Source organism: Balaenoptera borealis, assembly GCF_965194805.1.
Source record: "Balaenoptera borealis genome assembly, chromosome: 19".
In the NCBI taxonomy this organism is placed as follows: Eukaryota; Metazoa; Chordata; class Mammalia; order Artiodactyla; family Balaenopteridae; genus Balaenoptera; species Balaenoptera borealis.
In genome coordinates, this window is record NC_138878.1 from 27513198 (window position 1) to 27540104 (window position 26907).

Below are 26907 nucleotides of genomic sequence, written 5' to 3' on the forward strand. Positions count from 1 at the left end.
ATAAGCACATGAAAAGATATTCGATATCAACAACATCACTAATTATTAGGGAAATGCAAATCATAACCACAATAAGATACCATTTCACACCTATTAGAATGGCTATTACTTAAAAATGATAATAACAAGTGTTGCTAAAAATGTGGAAAATTTGGAACCCTGTGCATTATAAATGCACAATGTAAAATGGTGCAGCCACTGTGGAAAACAATAGGACAGTTCCTCAAAAACTTAAACATAGAATAACCATATGATCCAGCAATTACACCTCTGGGTATGCACCCCAAGAACTGAAAGCAGCAACTTGAACAGATATTTGTATACCAATGTTCATGGAAGCATTATTCACAACAACCAAAGGTGGAAACAAACCAAATGTCCATTGATGGCCGAATGGATAAACAAAATGTGTTATACACATACAACAGAATATTATTCAGTCTTAGAAAAGAATGAAATTGATACATGATATGACATGGATGAACTTTAAAGGCATTACTCTAAGTGGATTAAGCCAGATACAGAAGGACAAATATTATATGATTCAACTTATATGAAGTGCCTAGAACAGTCAAATTCATAGAGACAGAAAGAGTGGGGAGTTATTTTTTAATGGGTACAGAGTTTCAATTCGGGATGATGAAAATGTTCTGGAGATGGACAGTGGTATGGTTGCACAATAATGTGAATGAACTTTAATTCCACTGAACTGTACACTTAAAAATTATTAAAATGGTAAAATTTTTGTTATGCATATTTTGCCACAATTTTCTAAACTATAAAAAAGTGCCATTTAATTTATAAATATTTGTGAATTTTCCGGATTTCCTTTCATTATTGATTTCTAACTTCATTCCACTGTGGTTGGAAAAGATACTCTGTATGATTTACATCTTTTTAAAAGTTACTGAGACTTGTTTTGTGGTCCAGTATATGGTCTATAGTTGAGGATGTTCCAAGTGTACTTGAGAAGAATATGCAATCTGCTGTTGTTAGGTGAAGTGTTCTTTATGTTTCTGTTTGATGTAGTTGGTTTATAGTATTGTTCAAGTTTTCTATTTCCTTGTCTATCTTTTGTATAGTTGTTCTAGTACTGAAAGTGGGGTTGAAGTCTCCAACTATTAATGTAAAAGTGTCTGTTTCTCCCTTTGATTCTGTCATTTTTTGCTTCATATATTTTGGGGCTCTGTTGTAAGGTACATCTGGGTTTTTAATTGCTATATCTTCTTGATGGATTCACTATTTTATCCTTATATAATGTGCTTCTCTGTCTCTTTTAGCCTGTAACAATTTCTCTGTAACTATTTAGTCTTAAAGTCTATTTTGTCTGATTTAAGTATTGCCACTACAACTCTCTTTTGGTTACTGTTTGCATGGAATGTATCTTTTGCCATCCTTTCACTTCCAACCTATTTGTATCTTTGATTCTAAAGTGAGTGTCTTGTAGAAAGCATATAATGGGATTACTTTTTTTAATCCATTCGTTCTGTAATCTCTGCCTTCTGAGATCTTAACCATTTACATTTGATGTAATAACAAATAAGGAAGGACTTATTTCTGCCATTTGCTAATTGTTTCCTATCTTTGTTTGTCTTATATACTTTTTGTTTTTCAATTCCTCTATTACTGCCTTCTTTTATGTTAGATAAATATTTTCTGGTGTACCATTTTGATTTCCTTACTGTTTTTTTTTTACTACATGTTTTTAAGTTATTTTAAGTGGTTATCCTGGGTATTACAGTTAACAATTAATAATCTATTTCAAATTAATGCTAACTTAGTTTCAGTAGGATACAAAAACTTCCCCCTATATAGCTTTGCACCCTTTATGTTGTTATTTTTACAAATTTCATCTTTTTGCATTGTGGGTCAGTAACAGATTTATAATTACTGTTTTATGCAGTTGTCTTTTAAATCATATGGGAAAAAAGAGAAGTTAGAAATAATAAATACATTAATACTTTCTTTTATATTATAAGTAAACATAGCATAAGTAAAGTGGTTACCTTTAATGATGTTCTTTTTTCTTATTGTGGATTTGAGATAATGTCTAGTGTCCTTTTGTTTTAGCCTTAAGGACACCCTTTAGCATTTCTTCTTAGGCAGGTTTACTAGTAGCAAACTCCCTTATTTTTTGTTTCTCTGGGAATATCTTGATTTCCCCTTCATTTTTGAATTATGGTTTTGATTGATGTAGAATTCTTTTTTGACAGGGTTTTTTTTCCTTTAAGCACCTTAAATATGTCATTCTAATGCCTTCTGGCTTCCATGGTTTCTGATGAGAAATCACTTGTTAGTCTTATTGAAGAGACTTTGTACATTATTAGTCTCCTCTCTCTTACTGCTTTCAAGAATTTCTCTTTGGGACTTCCCTGGTGGTGCAGTGGTTAAGAATCTGCCTGCCAATGCAGGGGACACGGGTTCGAGCCCTGGTCTGGGAAGATCCCACATTCAGTGGAGCAACTAAGCCTGTGTGCCACAGCTACTGAGCCTGAGCTGTAGAGCCTGCGAGCCACAACTATTGAGCCTGCATGCCACAATTACTGAAGCCCACATGCATACAGCCTGTGCTCCACAACGAGAGAAGCCACCACAATGAGAAGCCCGCGCACTGCAATGAAGAGTAGCCCCCATTCGCCACAACTAGAGAAAGCCTGTGTGCAGCAAAAAAGACCAACGCAGCCAAAAATTAAAAAAAAAAAAAAATCCTGGCTTTTTATTGTTTGATTATAACATGTCTCTGTGTGGGTTTTCTTTGAGTTTCTCCTACTTAGGATTCACTGAACTTCTTGGCAGGGTATATTCATGTCTCTTATCAAATATGGGGCATTTTGATCATTATTTCTTCAAATATTATTTTTGTCTGTTTTCTCTCTCCTCTCCTTCTGGAACTCCTATTATGCATATGTTGGCATGCTTGGTGGCATCCCACAGGTCGTTAGGTTCTCTATTATTATTGTTTTATTCCTTTTTCTTTCTGATACTCACACTGGGTAATCCCCATCGATTTATCTTTAACTTCTCTGATTCTTTCTTCTCTATGCTCAAATCTACCACTGTTCCCCTCTAGTGAATTTTTAGTTATTGTATTTTCAATGCCAGAATTTCTATTAGGTTCCTTTAGCATTCATGTTCTCTTTGAGCAGAGCCTGAGGGTCAGCCAGATGTGAGAGCTTAAGGCCTTCTCAGGCCTTTTCTGAGCATGCTCTCCACTATGGACATATACATGGCTTTCTAGATTCTCAGGAACATGAGGGGGCTTTTCAAGCCTTTATTCTCCAAAGTATCTCATTGCCCAGTCTTTCTTCTTGTCTATTATTTGTTCCGACTTGTTATCCCTGGATCCTAGTGGCACCTGCAGATGTTTATGAAAAATGCCCATCAGGTAGCTGCTTCAGCCCCTGAGAGAGTTCTGAGTTTGGCAAAACAAAAACCAAGCCTTTTGAGCTTAGCTGTTTAGGGAGCCACCACACAGGTCAAAACAAGCAACCACAATTCATTGAGAATAAGGCCCATTCTTCTCCCTCTAGTACTAGGAACCTATACTATAAGTGTGGGCTGTTGTCTTCAAGACCACCCCTAGCTGGGTAGCAGGGGATGGTGCAGAGTAAGTTAAAATGCCACAAAGTTCTTTAACTGAAACTCAAGGTTATGTCTTGATGAAATGTTCCCTTGCTTGCTGTAAATTCTCAGTTTGTTTCCAGAGTTCTGATAAAGTTGATTCTGACGGTCCTTGCCAGTTTATCCACTGCTTTTGTGGTGGGACAGTCTTTGCAAGTTCCCTACTCCACCATTCCTGCTGATGTTGTTAACAGTGTATTTTGATAAGCAAAAATTTTGCTAAAATACAATGAAACCTTTTACACTTGGATCTACAATTTGTCTCAAACTAATTTTTGTGTATGATGTGAGTTAGGGAGTTGAGGTTCACTTTTTATGTTAAGATATCCATTTATTTCAGCTCCATTTGTTGAACAGAATTTCCTTTGCCCACTGAATTATCTAAGTGCCTTGTTGAAAATTGATTAACTGTCCATCTTATGGACTGTCCACTCTGTTCTATTTGTCTATCCTTCAGCCAATAGCAGGCCTTCTTAATTATTATAGCTCAAAGATAAGTCTTGAAATCAGGTGACTTGTAAGTCCTCCACTCTGTAATTCTTTTTCAAGATTGTTTTCTCTACCCCTACGTTTCCAGATAAAGTTTTAGAATCTGCTTGTTCATTTTTCCAAAACCACTGCTGAGATTTTCATTGAGATTGGGATTGTATTGAGTATAGAGATCAGTTTGCCCATTTTATCTTGAATCCATTTTAATCAGACTTTTACCTCCATCATTCCATCAAAATGTTTCCTCTCAAGGTTACCAGTGACCTCCAAGCTGCCAAATTTAAGAGTTGGTTGTTACGTGTCAGTTTAATAGACCTTATAATACAGTATCCTCCCACAGCACCCTGTCACTACTATCCACTACCCTGCTTTATTTTACTGTATAGCACTTATTGCCATCTTACAAGTAGGTACTCTATATTTACTAGTTTATTTGTTTTCAGTCTTCCTGATTAGAATGTGAGTTTCATGGTTGCAGGGTCTTTGTTTTGTTCACTGCTATGTCTCCAGGGCCTAGAATAGTATCAGGCATATGGCAGGCCCTTGATAAAAAATATCTGTGAAAAGGAAAGGAAAGGCGGATGGAATAAAGGGAAGAGGAAAGAGAGAGAGAGAGAGAGAGAGAAAGAAAGAAAGAAAGAAAGAAAGAAAGAAAGAAAGAAAGAAAGGGGGGAGGGAGGAAGGAAGAAAGAAAGAGAAAGGGAGAAAGAAAGAAGGAAAGAGAGAGAAAGAAGGAAAGAGAGAGAAAGCAAGAAGAAGGAGGGAGGGAAAGAAGGAAGGAAGGGAGGGAGGGAGGGAGGAAGGGAGGGAGGAAGGAAGGAAGGGAGGGAGGAAGGAAAGAAGGGCAGGTTTCAGAAATACACTCACACACCTATGGTCAATTACTCTTTGACAAAGGAGGCAAGAATATACAATGAAGAAGACAGTCTCTTCAGCAAGTGGCATTGAGAAAGCTGGACAGCCACACGTAAATCAAAGAAGTTAGAACACACCCTCACACCATACACAAAAATAAACTCAAAATGGCTTAAAGATTTAAATATAAGACATGACACCATAAAACTTCTAGAAGACAACATAGGCAAAACATTCTCTGACATAAATCGAAACAATGTTTTCTTAGGTCAGTCTCCCAAGGGAATGGAAATAAAAGCAAAAATAAACGAATGGGACCTAATCAAACTTACAAGCTTTTGTACAGCAAAGGAAACCATAAACAAAACAAAAAGACAACCTACGGACTTGGAGAAAATGTTTGCAAATGATGCGACTGACAAGGGCTTAATTTCCCAAATAAACAAACAGTTCATATAACTCAACAACAACAACAACAAAAAAACAAACAACCCAACCAAAAAATGGGCAGAAGACCTAAATAGACATTTCTCCAAAGAAGATATATGCATGGCCAACAAGCACATGAAAAGATGCTCAGCATCACTAATTATTAGAGAAATGCAAATCAAAACTACAATGGGATACCATTTCACTTCGGTCAGAATGGCCATCATTAAAAAGTCTACAAATAACAAATGCTGGAAAGGGTGTGGAGAAAAGGGAACCCTCCTACACTGCTGGTGAGAATATAAATTGGTGCAGCCACTATGGAAAACAGTATGGAATTTCCTCAAAAAACTAAAAATAAAGTTGGCATATGATCCAGCAATCCCACACCTGGGCATATATCTGGACAAAGCTATAATTCAAAAAGATACATGCACCCCTATGTTCATAGCAGCACTATTCACAATAGCCAAAACATAGAAACAAGCTAAATGTCCATCGACAGATGAATGGATAAACAAGATGTGGGGTGTGTGTGTGTGTATATATATATATATATATATATATATATATATATATATATATGAATAAATAAATACTACTCAGCCATAAAAAGAATGAAATAATGCCATTTGCAGCAACATGAATGGACCTAGAAATTATCATACTAAGTGAAGAAGGTCAAAAAGAGAAAGACAAATACCGTATGAGATTCTGCTTATATGTGGTGTCTAAAATATGACAACAGATGAACTTATCTATGAAACAAACAGACTCAGACATAGAGAATAGACATGTGGTTGCCAAGCGGGAGGTGGGTGGGGAGGGATGGAGTGGGAATTTGGGGTTAGCAGATGCAAACTATTATATACAGAATGGATAAACAACAAGGTCCTACTGTATAGCACAGGGAAGTATATTCAATATCCTGTGATAAACCATAATGGAAGAGAATATTAAAAAGAATATATATATACACATATATATATATCTGAATCACTTTGCTGTACAGCAGAAATTCGCACAACTTTGTAAATCAACTATACTTCAATTTAAAAAATAAATAAAAATAAAATTTTTTTAAAAAGAAAGAAGGGCAGGTTTGCTTCCCCACGAGTAATCTTCTCTTTCTGATTGCTCCACTACTCCTTCTAGTTAAGATCTTTGGGAAGACACTTCCGAAGAGGAAGGAAAGTGGGGGCCAGGCCCCAGAAAATATGGAGGGGTAGAACTTTTCTACATGGTCCTGAAGAAGGGGAAGGAATATAAACAACAAGGACTGATCAACATTCCTGAACTCTGAAAGGCAAGGGAACTGCTAAGGTCAGCATGCAGGGCTATATCCCAGACAGCCTTGGGAACCCCCTCTCAGCAAACCATAAACAAAACAAAAGAAGGGCAGAGCAGGTGGACAGTCAGCAGGCGACAGGGATCCCTGCAGCCACCAGCCTTGCAGGAGGAGCGGTGCTAGAAGACTCACCTCTGTGATATTGAGCTGTGACCAGCCCAGGGATCACAAAGAACACATCTCCAAGCAAATCCAGGAAGCGATTTCGTGTATCAATCAGAGAGTGCTTGTTGTAGAAATATTCATTAGCCACAAGGTATAAATACTGGACAGGGATGTGCCGTAAAACATCACGGTTGCAAGAGATCTAGGTCAACAGCAATAGCCAACACACAGCAACAACAGTCAAACATTGCCTGTGCAGGCAAAATTCTGAGTGCTTTACATGCATTGTCTCATTTAATCCACGCAGTGACCCTATGATGCAAGTATCAAAATCAGCCCCATTTGACAGGTGAGGGAACTGAGGTTTAGAGAGGTTAAATGGTTTGTCCAAAGTGGTGGAACCATGATTCCTTCACAAGTCTATCTGCATCCAAATCCCATGCTCTAATCACAGTATGCACGCCTCTCTGAAATATTTCAGAAACAGCCACCCCTGGGCAGATCTGGCTACGTTGTTCGTGCGGCCCAGTGCAAAGTGAAAAATGTGAGGTCCTCGTTCAAAAACTCTAAGAATTTTAAGATAGTGACAACAGAACATTCAACCAAGTATAGGACTCTTCTAAGCATGAGGCCCTTTGAACTACACAGGTTGCACACTCCTGAGGCTGGCCTTGCTCCTGGTACCAGCACTGTCTCCAGACCTTTGCTCTTTGATCTAAGCGAGTTGGTCTCTTGGAGTTACCTCTTCTATTAAAAAAAAAAATTGGAGATAGCCTCAACCACCAGAGGGCAGACAGCAGAGGCAAGAAAAACTACAATCCTGCAGCCTGTGGACCAAAAACCACAGTTACAGAAAGATAGACAAGATGAAAAGGCAGAGGGCTATGTACCAGATGAAGGAACAAGAAAAAACCCCAGAAAAACAACTAAATGAAGTGGAGATAGGCAACCTTCCAGAAAAAGAATTCAGAACAATGATAGTGAAGATGATCCAGGACCTCGGAATAAGAATGGAGGCAAAGATTGAGAAGATGCAAGAAATGATTAACAAAGACCTAGAAGAATTAAAGAACAAACAAACAGAGATGACCAATACAATAACTGAAATGAAAACTACACTAGAAGGAATCAATAGCAGAATAACTGAGGCAGAAGAACGGATAAGTGACCTGGAAGACAGAATGGTGGAATTCACTGCTGCGGAACAGACTAAAGAAAAAAGAATGAAAAGAAATGAAGACAGCCTAAGAGACCTCTGGGACAACATTAAGCACAACAACATTCGCATTATAGGGGTCCCAGAAGGTGAAGAGAGAGAGAAAGGACCAGAGAAAATATTTGAAGAGATTATAGTCGAAAACTTCCCTAACATGGGAATGGAAATAGCCACCCAAGTCCAGGAAGCGCAGAGGTCCCATACAGGATAAACCCAAGGAGAAACACACCGAGACACATAGTAATCAAAGTGGCAAAAATTAAAGACAAAGAAAAATTATTGAAAGCAGCAAGGGAAAAATGACAAATAACATACAAGGGAACTCCCATAAGGTTAACAGCTGATTTCTCAGCAGAAACTCTGCAAGCCAGAAGGGAGTGGCATGATATACTTAAAGTGATGAAAGGGAAGAACCTACAACCAAGATTACTCTACCCAGCAAGGATCTCATTTAGATTTGATGGAGAAATCAAAAGCTTTACAGACAAGCAAAAGCTAAGAGAATTCAGCACCACCAAACCAGCTCTACAACAAATGCTAAAGGAACTTCTCTAAGTGGGAAACACAAGAGAAGAAAAGGACCTACAAAAACAAACCCAAAACAATTAAGAAAATGGTCATAGGAACATACATATCGATAATTACCTTAAACGTGAATGGATTAAATGCCCCAACCAAAAGACATAGACTGGCTGAATGGATGCAAAAACAAGACCCATATATATGCTGTCTACAAGAGACCCACTTTAGACCTAGGGACACATACAGACTGAAAGTGAGGGGATGGAAAAAGATATTCCATGCAAATGGAAATCAAAAGAAAGCTGGAGTAGCTATACTCATATCAGATAAAATAGACTTTAAAATAAAGAATGTTACAAGAGACAATGAAGGACACTACATAATGATCCAGGGATCAATCCAAGAAGAAGATATAACAATTGTAAATATATATGCACCCAACATAGGAGCACCTCAATACATAAGGCAACTGCTAACAGCTATAAAAGAGGAAATTGACAGTAACACAATCATAGTGGGGAACTTTAACACCTCACTTACACCAATGGACAGATCATCCAAAATGAAAATAAATAAGGAAACAGAAGCTTTAAATGACACAATAGACCAGATAGATTTAATTGATATATATAGGACATTCCATCCCAAAACAGCAGATTACACGTTCTTCTCAAGTGCGCACGGAACATTCTCCAGGATAGATCACATCTTGGGTCACAAATCAAGCCTCAGTAAATTTAAGAAAATTGAAATCATATCAAGCATCTTTTCTGACCACAACGCTATGAGATTAGAAATGAATTACAGGGCAAAAAACGTAAAAAAGACAAACACATGGAGGCTTAACAATACGTTACTAAATAACCAAGAGATCACTGAAGAAATCAAAGAGGAAATCAAAAAATACCTAGAGACAAATGACAATGAAAACACGATGACCCAAAACCTATGGGATGCAGCAAAAGCAGTTCTAAGAGGGAAGTTTATAGATATACAAGCCTACCTAAAGAAACAAGAAAAATCTCAAGCAAACAATCTAACCTTACACCTAAAGAAACTAGAGAAAGAAGAACAAACAAAACCCAAAGTTAGCAGAAGGAAAGAAATCATAAAGATCAGAGCAGAAATAAATGAAATAGAAACAAAGAAAACAATAGCAAAGATCAATAAAACTAAAAGTTGGTTCTTTGAGAAGATAAACAAAATTGATAAGCCATTAGCCAGACTCATCAAGAAAAAGAGGGAGAGGACTCAAATCAATAAAATCAGAAATGAAAAAGAAGAAGTTACAACAGACACCGCAGAAATACAAAGCATCCTAAGAGACTACTACAAGCAACTTTATGCCAATAAAATGGACAACCTGGAAGAAATGGACAAATTCTTAGAAAGGTATAACCTTCCAAGACTGAACCAGGAAGAAACAGAAAATATGAACAGACCAATCACAAGTCATGAAATTGAAACTGTGATTAAAAATCTTCCAACAAACAAAAGTCCAGGACCAGATGGCTTCACAGGTGAATTCTATCAAACATTTAGAGAAGAGCTAACACCCATCCTTCTCAAACTCTTCCAAAAAATTGCAGAGGAAGGAACACTCCCAAACTCATTCTATGAGGCGACCATCACCCTGATACCAAAACCAGACAAAGACACTACAAAAAAAGAAAATTACAGACCAATATCACTGATGAATATAGATGCAAAAATCCTCAACAAAATACTAGCAAACAGAATCCAACAACACATTAAAAGGATCATACACCACGATCAAGTGGGATTTATCCCAGGGATGCAAGGATTCTTCAATATACGCAAATCAATCAATGTGATACACCATATTAACAAATTGAAGAATAAAAACCATATGATCATCTCAATAGATGCAGAAAAAGCTTTTGACAAAATTCAACACCCATTTATGATAAAAACTCTCCAGAAAGTGGGCATAGAGGGAACCTACCTCAACATAATAAAGGCCATATATGACAAACCCACAGCAAACATCATTCTCAATGGTGAAAAACTGAAAGCATTTCCTCTAAGATCAGGAACGAGACAAGGATGTCCACTCTCACCACTATTATTCAACATAGTTCTGGAAGTCCTAGCCACGGCAATCAGAGAAGAAAAAGAAATAAAAGGAATACAAATTGGAAAAGAAGAAGTAAAACTGTCACTGTTTGCGGATGACATGATACTATACATAGAGAATCCTAAAACTGCCACCAGAAAACTGCTAGAGCTAATTAATGAATATGGTAAAGTTGCAGGATACAAAATTAATGCACAGAAATCTCTTGCATTCCTATACACTAATGATGAAAAATCTGAAAGAGAAATTATGGAAACACTCCCATTTACCATTGCAACAAAAAGAATAAAATACATAGGAATAAACCTACCTAGGGAGACAAAAGACCTGTATGCAGAAAACTATAAGACACTGATGAAAGAAATTAAAGATGATACCAACAGATGGAGAGATATACCATGTTCTTGGATTGGAAGAATCAATATTGTGAAAATGACTATACTACCCAAAGCAATCTACAGATTCAATGCAATCCCTATCAAATTACCAATGGCATTTTTTACAGAAGTAGAACAACTCTTAACATTTTTATGGAGACACAAAAGACCCTGAATAGCCAAAGCAGTCTTGAGGCAAAAAAATGGAGCTGGAGGAATCAGACTCCCTGACTTCAGACTATACTACAAAGCTACAGTAATCAAGACAATATGGTACTGGCACAAAAACAGAAACATAGATCAATGGAACAAGATAGAAAGCCCAGGGATTAACCCACGCACCTATGGTCAGCTAATCTATGACAAAGGAGGCAAAGATATACAATGGAGAAAAGACAGTCTCTTCAATAAGTGGTGCTGGGAAAACTGGACAGCTACATGTAAAAGAATGAAATTAGAATACTCCCTAACACCATACACAAAAATAAACTCAAAATGGATTAGAGACCTAAATGTAAGACTGGACACTATAAAACTCTTAGAGGAAAACATAGGAAGAACACTCTTTGACATAAATCACAGCAAGATCTTTTTTGATCCACCTCCTAGAGTAATGGAAATAAAAAGAAAAATAAACAAATGGGACCTAATGAAACTTCAAAGCTTTTGCACAGCAAAGGAAACCATAAACAAGACGAAAAGACAATCCTCAGAATGGGAGAAAATATTTGCAAACGAATCAACGGACAAAGGATTAATCTCCAAAATATATAAACAGCTCATTCAGCTCAATATTAAAGAAACAAACACCCCAATCAAAAAATGGGCAGAAGACCTAAATAGACATTTCTCCAAAGAAGACATACAGATGGCCACGAAGCACATGAAAAGATGCTCAACATCACTAATTATTAGAGAAATGCAAATCAAAACTACAATGAGGTATCACCTCACTCCTGTTAGAATGGGCATCATCAGAAAATCTACAAACAACAAATGCTGGAGAGGGTGTGGAGAAAAGGGAACCCTCTTGCACTGTTGGTGGGAATGTAAATTGATACAGCCACTATGGAGAACAATATGGAGGTTCCTTAAAAAACTAAAAATAGAATTACCATATGACCCAGCAATCCCACTACTGGGCATATACCCAGAGAAAACCGTAATTCAAAAAGACACATGCACCCGAATGTTCATTGCAGCACTATTTACAATAGCCAGGTCATGGAGGCAACCTAAATGCCCATCAACAGACGAATGGATAAAGAAGATGTGGTACATATATACAATGGAATATTACTCAGCCATAAAAAGGAACGAAATTGAGTCATTTGTGGAGAAGTGGATGGATCTAGAGACTGTCATACAGAGTGAAGTAAGTCAGAAAGAGAAAAACAAATATCGTATATTAATGCCTGTATGTGGAACCTAGAAAAATGGTACAGATGAGCCGGTTTGCAGGGCAGAAGTTGAGACACAGATGTAGAGAATGGACATATGGACACCAAGGGGGGAAAACTGCGGTGGGGTGGGGATGGTGGTGTGCTGAATTGGGCGATTGGGATTGACATGTATACACTGATGTGTATAAAATTGATGCCTAATAAGAACCTGCAGTATAAAAAAACAAACAAACAAAACAACTAATACTAAACTTTCATTGGGTTATTTGTATGGAAATATGTTAATATAAATGTTTCAGACATTACATGAAATTTCTAAAAATCTTATATTTGTATTTGTATGGAAATATGTATGGAAATATGTTAATATAAATGTTTCAGACATTATATGAAATTTCTAAAAATCTTATATTTGTATTTGTATGGAAATATGTATGCAAATATGTTAATATAAATGTTTCAGACATTATATGAAATTTCTAAAAATCTTATATTTGTATTTGTATGGAAATATGTATGGAAATATGTTAATATAAATGTTTCAGACATTATATGAAATTTCTAAAAATCTTATATGTTCTGGTATAATGTTATAAGTAATAATCCTAGTTATTACTTTAAAATGTATATCTCAGAAATAACTAATTTTCTTGTCAACTGCATTATTATGAACTTTCATCAAATCTTTAACAGTGGTCATTTTTAAGTCTTTTGTCATTTACAGACAGTTCTCGGTGTACTCTGATGCTTTTGCAAATATGTTCCTATAAAAGGGTTTCATCTTCAAGAAATTCATGGAAAAGACTCTGACAAGTACAGGTTTCTGGTAACTGACTGTACTGCTGAACTGAATGAATAAGCATTTTCAGAACTCTAATGAAAAACTGATGAACTCATAAAAGTGCTAACAAAAGATCAAGATGAAAAAAATATTAATTACATGGGACTGAGTGAACTGATGAGGATGAGTATAATTTTTGTGACTTTCTGTCTGAATTTTAAAAAAAAATCCCACAAGGACTCAGAGGCAAAGAATATACAAATCAATTTTCACTGCAAAGTAAAGGAGCTGTTACAGTGGAGGATTACTGGACTGAATGTCAATATTATGACACAGTATGAGTGTGTTTCATGTTTGGTAATTGCAATCATTGTTGCTTTTGTTGTGGTCATCCATGTACAATGCTTGGTGTCAGTCTATTTATCTCTTGTAAAAATAAAATACAGTGTGTGTGTGTGGAAAAAAAAATTGTTGTTTATTTATTGTTGTTGTTCAACAACAATTGTTGTTCAGAGGATCACACAAGATACAAAAAGAAAAGCATGCTGCCTGGCACAGAGCAGGCCTTCAGTTCTGTCAGTTCCCTCTGAAACCCACTGCCAAGTCCTTTAACAGAGCATCCCATGCTTTTTTGACCTGACACCAGGCTGCCTCCCAGTCTTCAGTCCTTCAGTGTGGCCCCAGCACAAATGCCAGAGGATAGAAAGGAAACATCATAAAGGTTCAAGGTCTGCCACATTGGTGATGTTCATGGGAGTCTGGTGCTCTGGGGAACACTGGGAGAAGTTACTGCACCTCAACCCCCTAACACTAAGACAGAGGCACAGCCCTTCATAGGTTTCTTTGGGATTTGGAGGCAGCGTATACCACGCCAGGGAATGCTGCTTGGACACATTCACTGGGTCCTCTGAAGGCCAACTGCTTTTAATCAGGCCCAGAGCAAGTGAGGGCTCTGCAGCAGGTCCAGGTTCTGGTGCAAGTTCCCCTGCGTGGCCCATAGGACCAGCAGACACCTCGGTGCTTGAGGTATCCAAGGGGGGTACATATGCCATGTGGAGCCTCTGGCGAGCCCCAGCTGGGCAGTCACAGTGCAGACCCCTAGGGTTCTGGAGCAAAATTATGGCTTCTGCATGAGAAAACTACTTACCATTTGGAAAGTACTTCCTGCCTTGCTACTGGGAGGAAGAGAGACTGCGTGCCCTTCTGGTCCTCCTGCAGCTTCCCACACACCTACTTCCCACCCGCTGGGACCTAGCTCAAGATACCTTCTCCTCTTGAAATGCCCTCCTGCTCAAATGTTCCGCTTCGCTAAGGCCCAGATCAATGGCCTCCTCCTCCATGAGGCCATCTCCAATCCAGCCTGAGAAATTCCTCTGTCCAACATATTTTAAATATCTGAAACCTTCATCCCAACTCTCATCACCAGACAACCAAGACTCACCAAACATCCCCTCTAAGCCTTAGGACCTGATGGATCCCTTGCCTTCAGTCTGGGCCACTCTGCAGCCATAGGGCTATTTCTAAAGTGGAAGTCAAAGCATGCTTCTCTTTTTCTGTTCCCAGCTCCCAGAATAAACTTTATATTCCTTCCATAGCATGAAACAGCTGCCAGCATCCTCCCCTGCTGCAGCCAACCTCTTCCACTGATCTCCTTAAGCTTCTCTGCTCCTAACTGGTCCTCTCAGCCCCTCCGGCTCCCCTCAGTCCTGCTCCTCCATTAACCAGACAAACTTAATTCATCCTCCAAAGCCTTCCTCCCCGAGGAAGCCACCTGCTCCCTCCTGTGGGCACCACAGGGCCTCGAACACATCTCTGCTCTGGTGTGTACAGCACCGTACCAAAGTGCCCGGTCATGTCCGTCCACCGCAACAGTCTCTAAGTCCCTCAAGTGCAGGGGGAGTGCCTGCTTATCACTGCACCCAGTGCCTCGGGAAGTTCTGGGGCATGTGGACGCATAAGAAACATTTGTTCAATAAAAAATGAATGAAATGAATCTGCCACAAAATACACACTGAATAAATGTTTATGGAAAGAAGAAAGGAAGGAAGGAAAGAAATCCATCTCTATATCCTAGTGTCTAGGATAACTATATCTCTAAATCCCTAGTGCAGGGAGTGAGTGAGTAATGGTCCTCAGTATTGCTAGAACCTAGTACAGTGCCTGGCTGGTATGTAGGTATGTAGTGAATATGGGTCCCTAGTCCCAAGTGGTTTTCAGAATTCAGAACTTTTCCGTTCGTAGACAGATAATTCAGTACATATGCTACATATTATGTGATATGTTCAGGGGTGGGGGGACGGGGCAGCACCCCAGCCCCCATATTAATATGCCCACAGAGAAACATATGGTGGGATAAAGTGAATGAACGTATAGCAACAATAAAGACCAATGGCTACGTATCAGTCTAGGTCAATTTTGGCTGCCATGTAGGTCACAAGAAGCCTTTGGGTTGTCAGCGCGATTTGGATGTTGAGATTGTGGATAAGGGATTGCAGAACTCTGCTTAGTAAAGATCTACTAAATGAATGAATGAGGAAGATCTGTACCCCCAGTGCTACCCCTGTGTGTGACCCAAGGAGGTTTGTGAAATGAATGGATCTTGGAGAGTCAGGCTCACTTACCAGGATTGAGTGTATCAACTGCAGGGCGAGGGACTTGTTGGAGCCCCCGAGGATCTCAGGAAACTCCTTTGGAAAGAAGCAGGTGCCCCCTCTGTGAGCACAGCAGGTCATCTGAAGGGAAACTGGTCTCCCCGAGGGCCCAGGTACCCGCCTTTCAGAGGGGAGGCTGGCAAGAGCAGGAACCCTTTCAGCCCCCAGGGGTCCACGTGTAAGTAGCAGCCTCAGTGGGTTGGTTGAGCAACGAAGTTTCTTCTCCTCACATTTGATAAGAGGCAGCCATTCCCTGTCATACCTGCAGTCTTGTGGGAGCTGAGTGGCTGCCCTGTGGAAAGGCCATGTTATGGACTGAGTGCGTCCCCTACCAGATTCCTATGTTGAACACCCAGAATGTGACTGTATATGGAGAGAGGGTCTTTAAAGAGGTCTTTAAGCTAAAATGAGGATGGTAGGGTAGGCCCTAATCCGGTCTGATTGATGTCCTTATAAGAAGAGGAAATTTGGAAGTGCTGAGACTCCAGGGGTGCGCATGCATAGGAAAGACCTTGTGAGGACACAGCAAGAAGGCGGCCACCCACAAGCCACGGAGGGCGGCCTCAGAGGAAACCAAACCTGCTGGCACCTTGATCTTGGACTTCTAGCCTCTAGAACATTGAGAAAATAAATTTTTGTCGTTTAAGCCACTAGTCTGTGTTATTTTGTTATGGCAGCCCTAACACAGGCCACCACTTGGCTTCAACAGCAAGTTAAAAGAGAGGTTGAAAATCTCAAAACTAGTGGTTTATTTACTGCTCTCTTTCTAAAGACCTTTGTCATTAGGGTCTCAGAAGCCAGCAGTTGGCAGGGGCAGGCAGCTTAGTGAGGTTGCAGAGAAGATGGTTAAAAACACAGGGGCTGCTTGGTACAGAGTAAGAGCTACGAGCAATTATTTTTAAAATGACCCTTCCCTAGCCAATATCACAGCTTAAAAACATGAGGGGGTAGAAGTAGTATTCACTTGTCAAATGAATTTCTCTGGTACATTTTCTGCTGAAAATCTTGGGGTAACGAGTCATGACAGATATTTAAACATATCTGTCTTCTCCCAGAGTCATTGAAATAATCCACAAGTACATTTTAACTACAAGAACCCTCTCTGTACGTTCAGGAGCTAGGATTGGTTTTTGGAGATTTCCTATGGTCTCAAACAACCAGCAATGGTCACACAGAATGACAGCACCCATGCAGCCTCTTGTGCATGCAGACCTGGGCACCAAGTTCTGTTCTCCCATTTGAATAATTCCAATATCTAACATTTACTGAGCACTTAGACTATATGCCAAGCTACCTGATGTGTACCTGTGAGGTGGGTAATAACATTAGCCCTATTTCATAGATGAGGGAACAGAGGTTCAGAGAGGTTACGGAGCTCCCTAAAGGTCACGCAGCAGGTAAATAGAGAACTCAGCATTTACAGGCAGAGCCTAAATACACAAAATTTATACAGTGCTGTCTCCTCTCTAGCTAGGAGACTTAGGAAAGTCACATTAGTCACTTTGAGTCTCAGTTTCTTTAGCTGCAAAATGGGGATAATAATGCCTGTTTGCAAGTTGTACCGACAGCATGCACTTGGCTTATGGAAGGCACTCAGTCACAGTGGTTATGGTGGCGTGGCTATTATCAGTAGCAGCTGCCTTCCTTTTTCTAGCACAGATCCAGGAAGCATTAGAAGACCTAACTTAAGCCACAGCCTGTGACTCAGTTGCCTCATTTACAACGAGGGAAAAAATCCCCAACCCTACTTACCCCTAAACTTTGGTCTATGTGTCAAATTAATAATTACCAGAACATGCCTTTAACAGCTCAGTGAACTCAGGGTTCTGATTCTGATTCTAGAGTGTCACCAACTAGCCTTGTAACTTGACACACTTCTGTATTTCATAACCTCACTTCCCCCAGCTTGAAAGGTAGAGGTTGGTCTGCAGAAGTGAGCTTTGATATATTAAGAATTGAGGGGCTTCCCTGGTGGCGCAGTGGTTGGGAATCCGCCTGCCAATGCAGGGGTCACGGGTTCGAGCCCTGGTCCCGGAGGATTCCACGTGCCGCGGAGCGGCTGGGCCCGTGGGCCACGATTGCTGGGCCTGCGCGTCTGGAGCCTGTGCTCCGCAACAAGAGAGGCCACGATGGTGAGAGGCCCGCGCACTGCGATGAAGAGTGGCCCCCACTTGCCGCGACTGGAGAAAGCCCTCGCACAGAAACGAGGACCCAACACAGCCATAAATAAATAAAAATAAATAAAATTTTAAAAAAAATTAAAAAAAAGAATTGAGCACTCTGCTCTTCTGAGGACAGACGAAAAGCTTATTTTGAATGGGGAGGGTCTTCTCAAACTACAGGGTCACGAAATCATGGCTCCTACTCAAGATTCAGGCCTCAGCTCAAATGATCCCTCCTCAGAGAAGCCTTTCCCGACCCCTGCTTCCCTCCCTAAAGAAGGCTCCTCTTCCCAGTTGATGTCCTTCATAGCACTTAGACTCTCTGAAACCATCCTTTCAATCTTGCATGTCACCCGTCTCTCCCCTTGAGAATGTAAGCAGGCAAAAAGCAGGAACCATGTGACTTGCTCACTGCCGAATGCTGTTTTTTTATGAGTGCAGGGCACATAGTAAATGCTTGGTTCATACTTGTTGAATGAATGAAACAATTCAATAATTTTGCAACCTGCACTGCCTTAGAGAGCGTTCTTGGAAATCAAATACCAGAACCAAGGCTGGACATGAGAGTGTAAAGGACTGAAGTTTTCTAAACCTGTATGAATTTCACCTTTGAGGTAGCAGCAGTGCCTATTTGAAACAATCGTTTGTAATGTTTTGAACAAAGTTCAAATGGGTCCAGTCCTCTCTTACTTTTTTGTAGAGTTGTTTCTTTAAACCTATACGAGGAGCAGGGTGGACACTTGCTACGGCTGCCCCCAATCCGCAGTTCTCCTCCTTCAGAGAGAGGAAAGATGAGAAGTACACCCAAGCTGTGTACTTGGGTGATGGGCTCCAGCCCTCGTAACGCTGGGTGAAATCTGTGGGCACGCCCAGTGTGAAGCAAACAGCTGCCTCGCTGCTGAGGGAGCAGAAGGAGGCACAGCAGGAGTTCTTACCATGGGCAGCGGGAAGCCACACTCGTGGTTATTGACTCCGATGACAGAAGGAACTGGCTTAAATGATTTTTGAGCCAATAGGTCTAAAGGGTCATGAGGAGAGAAAAAGCCATCAACCACTCGAGTGAAAGACTTGGTTTTCTGAAAAAAGGAAGAAGAGAAGAATCGGCAGCTGTTTCTCTTCACAAAATCTGCTGTCCCCAAACCCTAGCCTAGCTGAGCCAACCCACTATAGCAAAGGGCATTAGGAAGGGAAAAATAAGCCACTCTTGGCCCATCCCAACACATCAGTGCTGCCTGGCCAGCTCTGCCATTCACTTAGGCAAAGGGGCTCAACTTTTCTGGGCCTTAATTTCCTCATCTGCTAAATAGGGATAATAATAGTAATAACCTAAGAAATATAATACCCCTGCACAACGGTTCTCAGAGCATGGCTCCTGGACCAGCAGCGTCATTGCCTGGGAACTTGTTAGAAATGCAAATTCTCATGCCCCATCCCAGACCTGCTGAATACACAACTCTGGGGGGTGCAGCCCAGCAAACAGCCCTCCAGGTGAGTCTGATGCATGCTCAAGTGTGGAACCACTGGCCAAACGCGATGGGCAGAGTGGTGAGGGGAGGGGATGGCCAGGGTAGTGTGGCTTCGTGTGAGCGTCTTCCTGAGGCATCTTCCTCAGCACTGGGCCTTGGATCTGGATGGATATTTCTTGGGTCTTAGGAAGTAACACCTGGCTCTATTCATGATTTTTTTTAGGTCTCTGTTCTGGGAGTGGGGGTAGAAGGGAGCACACAAAAGAGCTTTCACACTACACTGGGTCAAGAACTTATTACCCATTTCCTGGACCCTAGTAAAACTCACAGCAGATTCTCAATCCATGCCAAATAACTATTTAACAAATGTTAGAATCGAACAGGTAAGGACCTAATTCTCTCAAGGACTACCAGAGGGTCTCAAGATTGGAAGATTAGACATAAAAGATCATCCAGTCCAATGAATCATCCAGTGATTGAAATTCGTCAGCAGTCATGTAGACCCTGCTTGCATACCTACAGAGGTGGGTATCTCACTGCCTTCTAAAGGAGCCGGTCCTTTTTCAGACAGCTGAGTTTTTAGAAAGTTCTTGGTCATCTTAAGCCAAAATGGCTTCCCAACTTCCAGCTCTTGATCTTGACTTTAGTTTCTAGTGGCCTGTGGAGCAAATGTGGTCCCTCTTCCCAGTGAGATGCCTTCAATGATGTAGAGACGACCTTTGTATTTTGTTGGGTCTTATATCCAAGCTAAGCAGCACCCTGGCTTGTCAATGTCCTTAAATTACCTATAAGGGTTCTATATGCCACATTGTTATTTTACAGCCGTTATTATGAATCCCCAACTGCCATCTGTCCAAGTCCCAAATCAAAATAAATAAGAGAGTGGCAGGATTTGTCTACCACTCCATTCAAAGGGCAACACTGTCCCCAAACTCTCCCCTCCCTCTTCACCTGGTTGATGCTCAGCAACTCCTTGGAGGATTTTGCCCACAGGCACTGTAGCAGGGCCACGGAGTCTGACACGTTGCAGGCACAAATATCTGCAACCATCTGCAACTATTTCCGGAGAAGGAACAGGTCAGCGCACAGAACTGAAAGCCTCCAGGAAAATGAAAGTTGGAAAATGTCCTCAGTCCAGCCCCAGGTTGGTGCTTTATATATGAAGTCCGGCCTGCTGCCTCTCCCCACCCCCACGTGCCCATAACGGAACGCACACATTGAGGACAGGTTGGCACTGCATCATCCTTGCTCTCTTGCCTGACCCTCCTTGTCATCTTTAGCAATCACCAGAGCTGGATCCATCTCAGCTTATCAGCTCTGCTCCAGCCCCACCCCAGCCTGGAACATCTGAACATGCCCTGAGCATCCTTTTTCTATCTCTACACCAATTCCATTCATTCTTTGAGGCCCAAGTCCCATCTTTTCCAGGATATTCTTTTAGACCATTGCAGCCCCCATGAGCCCCTTCCTCTTCTAATCTCCTGTTACTCCAAGTGTCCTCACCTCCTCTACCTAGCTCTTTGCTAAACACCTTCTTGCCCTGTCATTGGACTTCCCACATGTGTAGAACTTGTCCCTTGAGAGTGGTGGTCCTTACTCTTCTGGGAGTCATGGATGCTCTGAGAATCCAATGGAAGCTACAGACCTTCTCTCTGGAAAATGCACAAACATAGAGTCTCCATACAACTGTAGGAGTTCTAGGACCACCTATCAAACTCTCCATGGATTCCAGGTTAAAAATCCTTGCCATAAAAAGATTATAGTCTTCTCAAGTTAGTATATGTCTTCTCCACTTATAAACCCATGGGTCTTAAAACAGAGCAGGGAAAACAATGAGCACTCAATATGTGTGTGGCGAATGCACAAACTAAAAAAAGCTTGATATATCATGTTACCAAAATCAATATTCCCTGTGTATTGAGGGTATTTTGTTTTACGATATTATAACTCTATGTTCCCACTCTTGGTGTAAGTTGTTATTTTCTACAAGGTGTTTAAGAAAATGCACCACTAAAGCGAATAATACCCAGGAGGTGGCTCCACAGTCCAGGGCTTAATTAGTATTCATTGAATGAATCAGCTCATTCATTAACTCATTCATTCAGCAAACATTTATAATCACCTAATATACACCAGACATTATGCTGGGACATGAAAGATATAGAGACCTTGGCCTCTAGGTCCTCTTATCTGGTAGAGCGCTAAGACAAGATGATAGATGACACATACCTAGGGCATATGCCTCACTTCCCCCTCACAATCTCATGCCAGACAGCATTTATCAGTCACAGCATTATTTCACACTGAGCTGGAAACAACCTCAGAATCTTTCTTAACATAGTACTCTAGGTGGAGTAGATTTAGTACAGGAGAAAAGCCATACATAATACAGAGGACTGAATTATATATCACAAGCAAAGAGTAATGGATAAGATGTAAGAACTATTACACATATGCTTATACACACACACACACACACACACACTCATGCACACCAGCAGTAGTGCATTGTGTACCTGGGCCCATTTCCTATTGAACCAGCCCTTCCATGGAGCAACAAGGGTCACCTTGGGCCAACATCAGATCCTTTGGTCATGGTCAGCAAGGATAGCCAAGCACGTGGTCTATGGACTCCTGACCAAGGAGAGGAAGCTGGAGAAGAGTTAACAGTATACCTACATCATCATTCCTCTTGTAATCAGGGGCCTTCAGGTAAGGGATGATGGCCACCCCACTCTCCATGATGGCTCTGTGGAATAAGCCTTTGGCCATGGGGGGCAGAATCTGGAGAGAGAACACAGGAGACCCAGGAAAAGTTATCCAGGGGGCTCCCCACCTATCACACACAAAACCCAGCCCTTCTTTAAAGAAAACTTCCCAGGAAGCCTTCTTAAGAGCTCTAAACTTAGAGGGAAAAAAGTCCTGGTTTGGGGGTTTCAAGGACTAGCTGCGAAGGTTTGGGCAAGTTTTCTAACCTCTCTGAGCCCCAGGTTCCTCATGAACTTGGAGGTCAAGCATTCTGCCGTGGGAGTGCTAACTCCTTCACCCCCCGTCCTTGAAATGAGACTGAGCCCTTAACTCACAATGTATTTGTGAGGCTCGAGGGAGACAATGTGTTTATAAGTGTTTGTTCAACATGAAAGCAGCAATTAGATGTGAATGACTCATTGTCCTCATTTTTGTCACCTCAAAAATGAGGTGACACCGAGGTTCCTTCAAGTCCCAAAGAGAAGAACTCACAAGGCTGGAAACACTTATAGCTCCTGCTGACTCGCCAAAGATGGTCACGCAGTGTGAGTCCCCATCAAAGAACTCGATGTTCTCCTGGACCCAGGTCAGGGCAGCCACCTGGTCCATGAAGGCCCAGTTCCCCAGTGCGTGCTTGTCCCTTGTGCTGTGGACAAGAGGCAGGGTGAGAATGCTCAGGTGGCCGCTGTCTGCTTCTCACAGCCCAGGGAGTGGGTTGCACAGGCCGTGGGCTGGTGTCAGGTCATCGCCACCTCAGCTGGAAAGGAGCTGAGAGTCAGAGGCCTGGGGCAGCTGGGAAAACCAGGCTTAATTCTCACCCTCTGCTGGGATTTGGGTTTCTTTGAGAATCTGATGATAGCTCCACACCCCAGAAAAATGCACAGACAATCTTATCTGTGCAATCCAGGGTAATCATAGGCTCCCCTGCATCCATGGATTCCAGAAAAGTCCTGCCCCTGAGAGTTGGTCTGCACCAGGAAGCAAGACCACCCTGGGCACAGGGGTTCCAATGAATGACTAAATGAATAGTAATGATAATAATAGCAGCTGCTGCAGCATCGTGCACAACGTTGTCCCAAGGGCTTTACAGCTGATGCTCCTATGATCCTCCCACCCTGTGAGGTAGGTGGTGCTGGTCTTTCTCCTTTATCCCTCTGGGTCTTCTGTTCACCCTTCTCCACCTTGTTCTCAAAAGACTGACCTTTATGAACTGTGGCCAGTGGGAGACACCAGCTGGGGGCTTCAGGGTGGGATACTGAGGGACTGGGAAGTTTATTCTGCCACCCCATGCCCCACCACCCTCTGCTGGGAAGTGGTTTAGGCAGTGGCTGCATTTCTCTGCAGCCACAGCTCACATCACCCCCACGCCCATCAGTGATATCCGCAAGCATGTTCTAAGGATACTGATGGATTCATCGTTTCCTTCTCACAGACAGTAAATGGAGGCACAGAGAGATTAAATCCCTTGCCCAGGAGCTAGAAAGTTGCAGATTTGGATCCATGCTCCTAACCATGTTCCATGCTGCTGCCCCTGCAGAATAGCCTGTTTCCCAGGATGAGTGGACAATTAATGGGGAAACAAGGGGAGAAACACAGAATCAAAGAAACGCCTAGACCAAAACATTCGTGTGGTACCCACCATGTATGAGAGTAACCCCGGGATCATAGTCTACTCCTCCTGTCCCCCAGTCCCCCACACCGCTCCTCCCCTTGGTTCCCTTTCTCTGTCCATGACCCCTGGGCTGGCCCTAACTCCGCCCTCTCTCTCCCACAGCCTCCGCATCTGGTCAGGAGCCACGTATGCCCTGCCAATTTTACCTCCATTCCATCATAGGCCCCACATTGGTCCCCATTCCTCCATTTCTGTTTATCCTGATTCATAATCTGGTCACTTATGATCTGGGTGACCTTGAGCAAGTCACTTAACTTGCTTTGCCTCAATGTTCTCATGTCTGAATGGGGTTAATAACGGTGCCTGCTTCACATGGTTGTTGTGAAGATTGACGGTGCAGGCACACAGCAAGTGCCATGTACATGTTAGCAATCCCTCCAGCCTGTTTCACCCCACGACCTGCACCTATGCTGTACAGCAGCCTCCCTACCGGACTCCCCATCTGAAGGCCAGGCGCCCCTAGCCCAGCCTGCACTCTGCTTTGAGTGACCTTCCTACTATACTGCTGTGCAGGGCACTCCTGGGTCCCTCCTTCTTTAAAAAAAATTTTTTTTTAATTAATTATTTTTTTTATTTTTGGCTGCATTGGGTCTTCGTTGCTGCGCGTGGGCTTTCTCTAGTTGCAGCAAGCAGGGGCTACTCTTCGTTGTGGTGCGCAGGCTTCTCATTGCGGTGGCTTCTCTTGTTGCAGAGCACGGGCTCTAGGCATGTAGGCTTCAGTAGTTGTGGCATGTGGGCTCAGCAGTTGTGGCGCACGGGCTTAGTTGCTCCGCGGCATGTGGCATCTTCCCAGACCAGGGCTCAGACCCATCTCCCTTGCACTGGCAGGCGGATTCTTAACCACTGTGCCACCAGGGAAGTCTCTTGTCCCTCCTTCTTTATCCAATAAAAACCAGTCACCGTGCACAGCCTAGCATTCAAGGTCTTTCCCAATCAGGCCTGTCCCTACCTTTTCACATCCATCTCCTGTTATATCCTCATCTACCTGTCTACTAGAACCAGACGTTATAAGCAATTTTTGGAGACCTTTCTGTCGAAGGAATCTTAGGCAGAATCCCAATGTACAGATCTGCTAAAAGTGTAATCAGGGCACCCCTCTCAGGCCTTCTTGCCTCCACCGCAGCCCCATAGCCACCTCCCCGTGCTATGTGCTCAAAGCCCAGTTTGCAAATATTGCTCCAGGCCCAGGTGCTGCTACATTTCTTTCCAACTTCCCAGCCTTTGCTCAGACAGCTCCTTTTGCCAAGTGTGCTTTCTCCCAACCCCTCCTCCCCAAACCCAACCTCATCTTTAAGGTGCAAATCAAATTCCACCTCTCTCAGGAAGCCTCGCTGGTTTCTGGCAGCTCCCTCTGTTTCTACAGCTCCGTCGCCTCTCACCCTCAGACCATTACTCATGTCCTGCCTGGTAGGGTATTTGTGTCCCTGTGTTATCTCCCCCATGACACTGAGAGCCTCTCGAGGGTAGGATTCACGCTGGACTCCTTGCCACCTTCCCCGTAGTTTCTGACCGTGGCCTCTCACTACTCCTTTGGCTCACACTGCATCCTGGTCAGGGCTTAGGTTCTGCCATGTTCTAAGTAGGATAATGGAAGTGGCCAAGAGCCCCAGCTCTATTCTGTGACCTCTGGGAAGCTGCTTCACCTCTCTGTGCCTCTATTTTTCAACTGTAAAATGGGAATAACAACAGTATGTTTCTCATAGAATTATTCTGAGGATGAGCTATAATGGACTCATAGCAAGTGCACAACACCATGCCTGGCTCATAGTGAGCATCTGAAACATGTTCGATGTTACTGGGGGAAGGGAAGCCATGCAATGGAGTGATTATTTTCAGGTGAGCGCCTGAGGAGCCTTGATGTGGGCCCTATGGCAGAGACTACGAACTGCTCACACACCCTGTTTCCTCACTTTCTAGGGCACACATCCCCCTTGCAGTTGGGTGTGGTTATTATAACTGAGTTCTACCAGTTGTATGTGAACACAGTGATAATCGCCACCTCCAGGCTGACCCAGAAAGACCACTCTCTTCATGCTCTTTCTTCATCTGCTGTCTAAGTACAGCAGATCCAAGAGGATCTGGGGTCCTTGAGGAGGGCAGAGCCACAATATGGAAGGAGCCTGGGTCCCTGATTGACCACACAGAAGAACATCTGTCAGTCAGAAACATTTGATTGGATTTTAGTTGAGTGAGAAGGAGATTTTTATTGTTTTAAGCCACTAAGACTTGGGGGTTTACATGTTATAGCCGCTAAAATTACCTAACTAATTGGGGCCAAATTTGTTCAATGTCACTAAAGGCTCATTTCTCCTTAGGTTGCTGGGCACTGAACCCCCTGTGGCTGCTGTCCAGCTGCCCCTTGGGGATCAGGGGTGTCAATCACTTGGGGAGACTCACTTGAAGAAGCCGAATATTCCTAGCCGGTACTGGATAGTCACAACAAGCACGTCCTCATAGGAAGCCAGGGCAGACCCATGGAAGATGGATGCTGAGCCAGTCTCGAAGGCACCCCCAGGGAGCCACACCATGACCTAAGGAGGGGAGAGGAACTCTCCAGTCAGCCCACCAGGCACCCATATCCCCTCCGCATGCATGTTGGGACATTCTTTCTTTAGGGAAATATGAATGTCTCACTTTCCTTTCCAAACAGCATCAGAGGTTTTTGTCTTTTGAAGAAGGCCCAGGATTAAGCATGTGGCTTCTGGCATATGAGTGCCTGGGTTTGATTCCCAGCTCTGCCACTGACTAGCTGTGTGACTTTGAGCAGCTTCCACAACCTCTCTGAGGTTTGTTTTTCTCATCTGTAAGATGTGAAGAATCAAAGTATCTCGTTTATGAGCTTATCATTAGGTTTAAATAAAATTCTTCATCCGAAGTCTATAGAACAATGTTGTATATTTCAAGTGCTCAGAAAATGTTAACTAAACGTCTTTGAACTTGTGACCCACAGGAGGATGGAAATCA

The 26907-nt window shown here is 42.2% G+C and overlaps 1 protein-coding gene across 1 annotated transcript in view; it reads right to left on the minus strand.

Annotated features, from left to right (window-relative positions):
* The window catches only part of CES5A (carboxylesterase 5A), a 291154-nt gene that overhangs the window by 11729 nt on the left and 252518 nt on the right, over positions 1-26907 (minus strand). Inside the window, 7 exon segments of the mRNA XM_082367012.1 lie at positions 6875-7022; positions 15866-15934; positions 18993-19133; positions 20475-20579; positions 22203-22307; positions 22764-22917; positions 26341-26474. Of these exon segments, the coding sequence (XP_082223138.1) occupies positions 6875-7022; positions 15866-15934; positions 18993-19133; positions 20475-20579; positions 22203-22307; positions 22764-22917; positions 26341-26474 (856 nt within the window).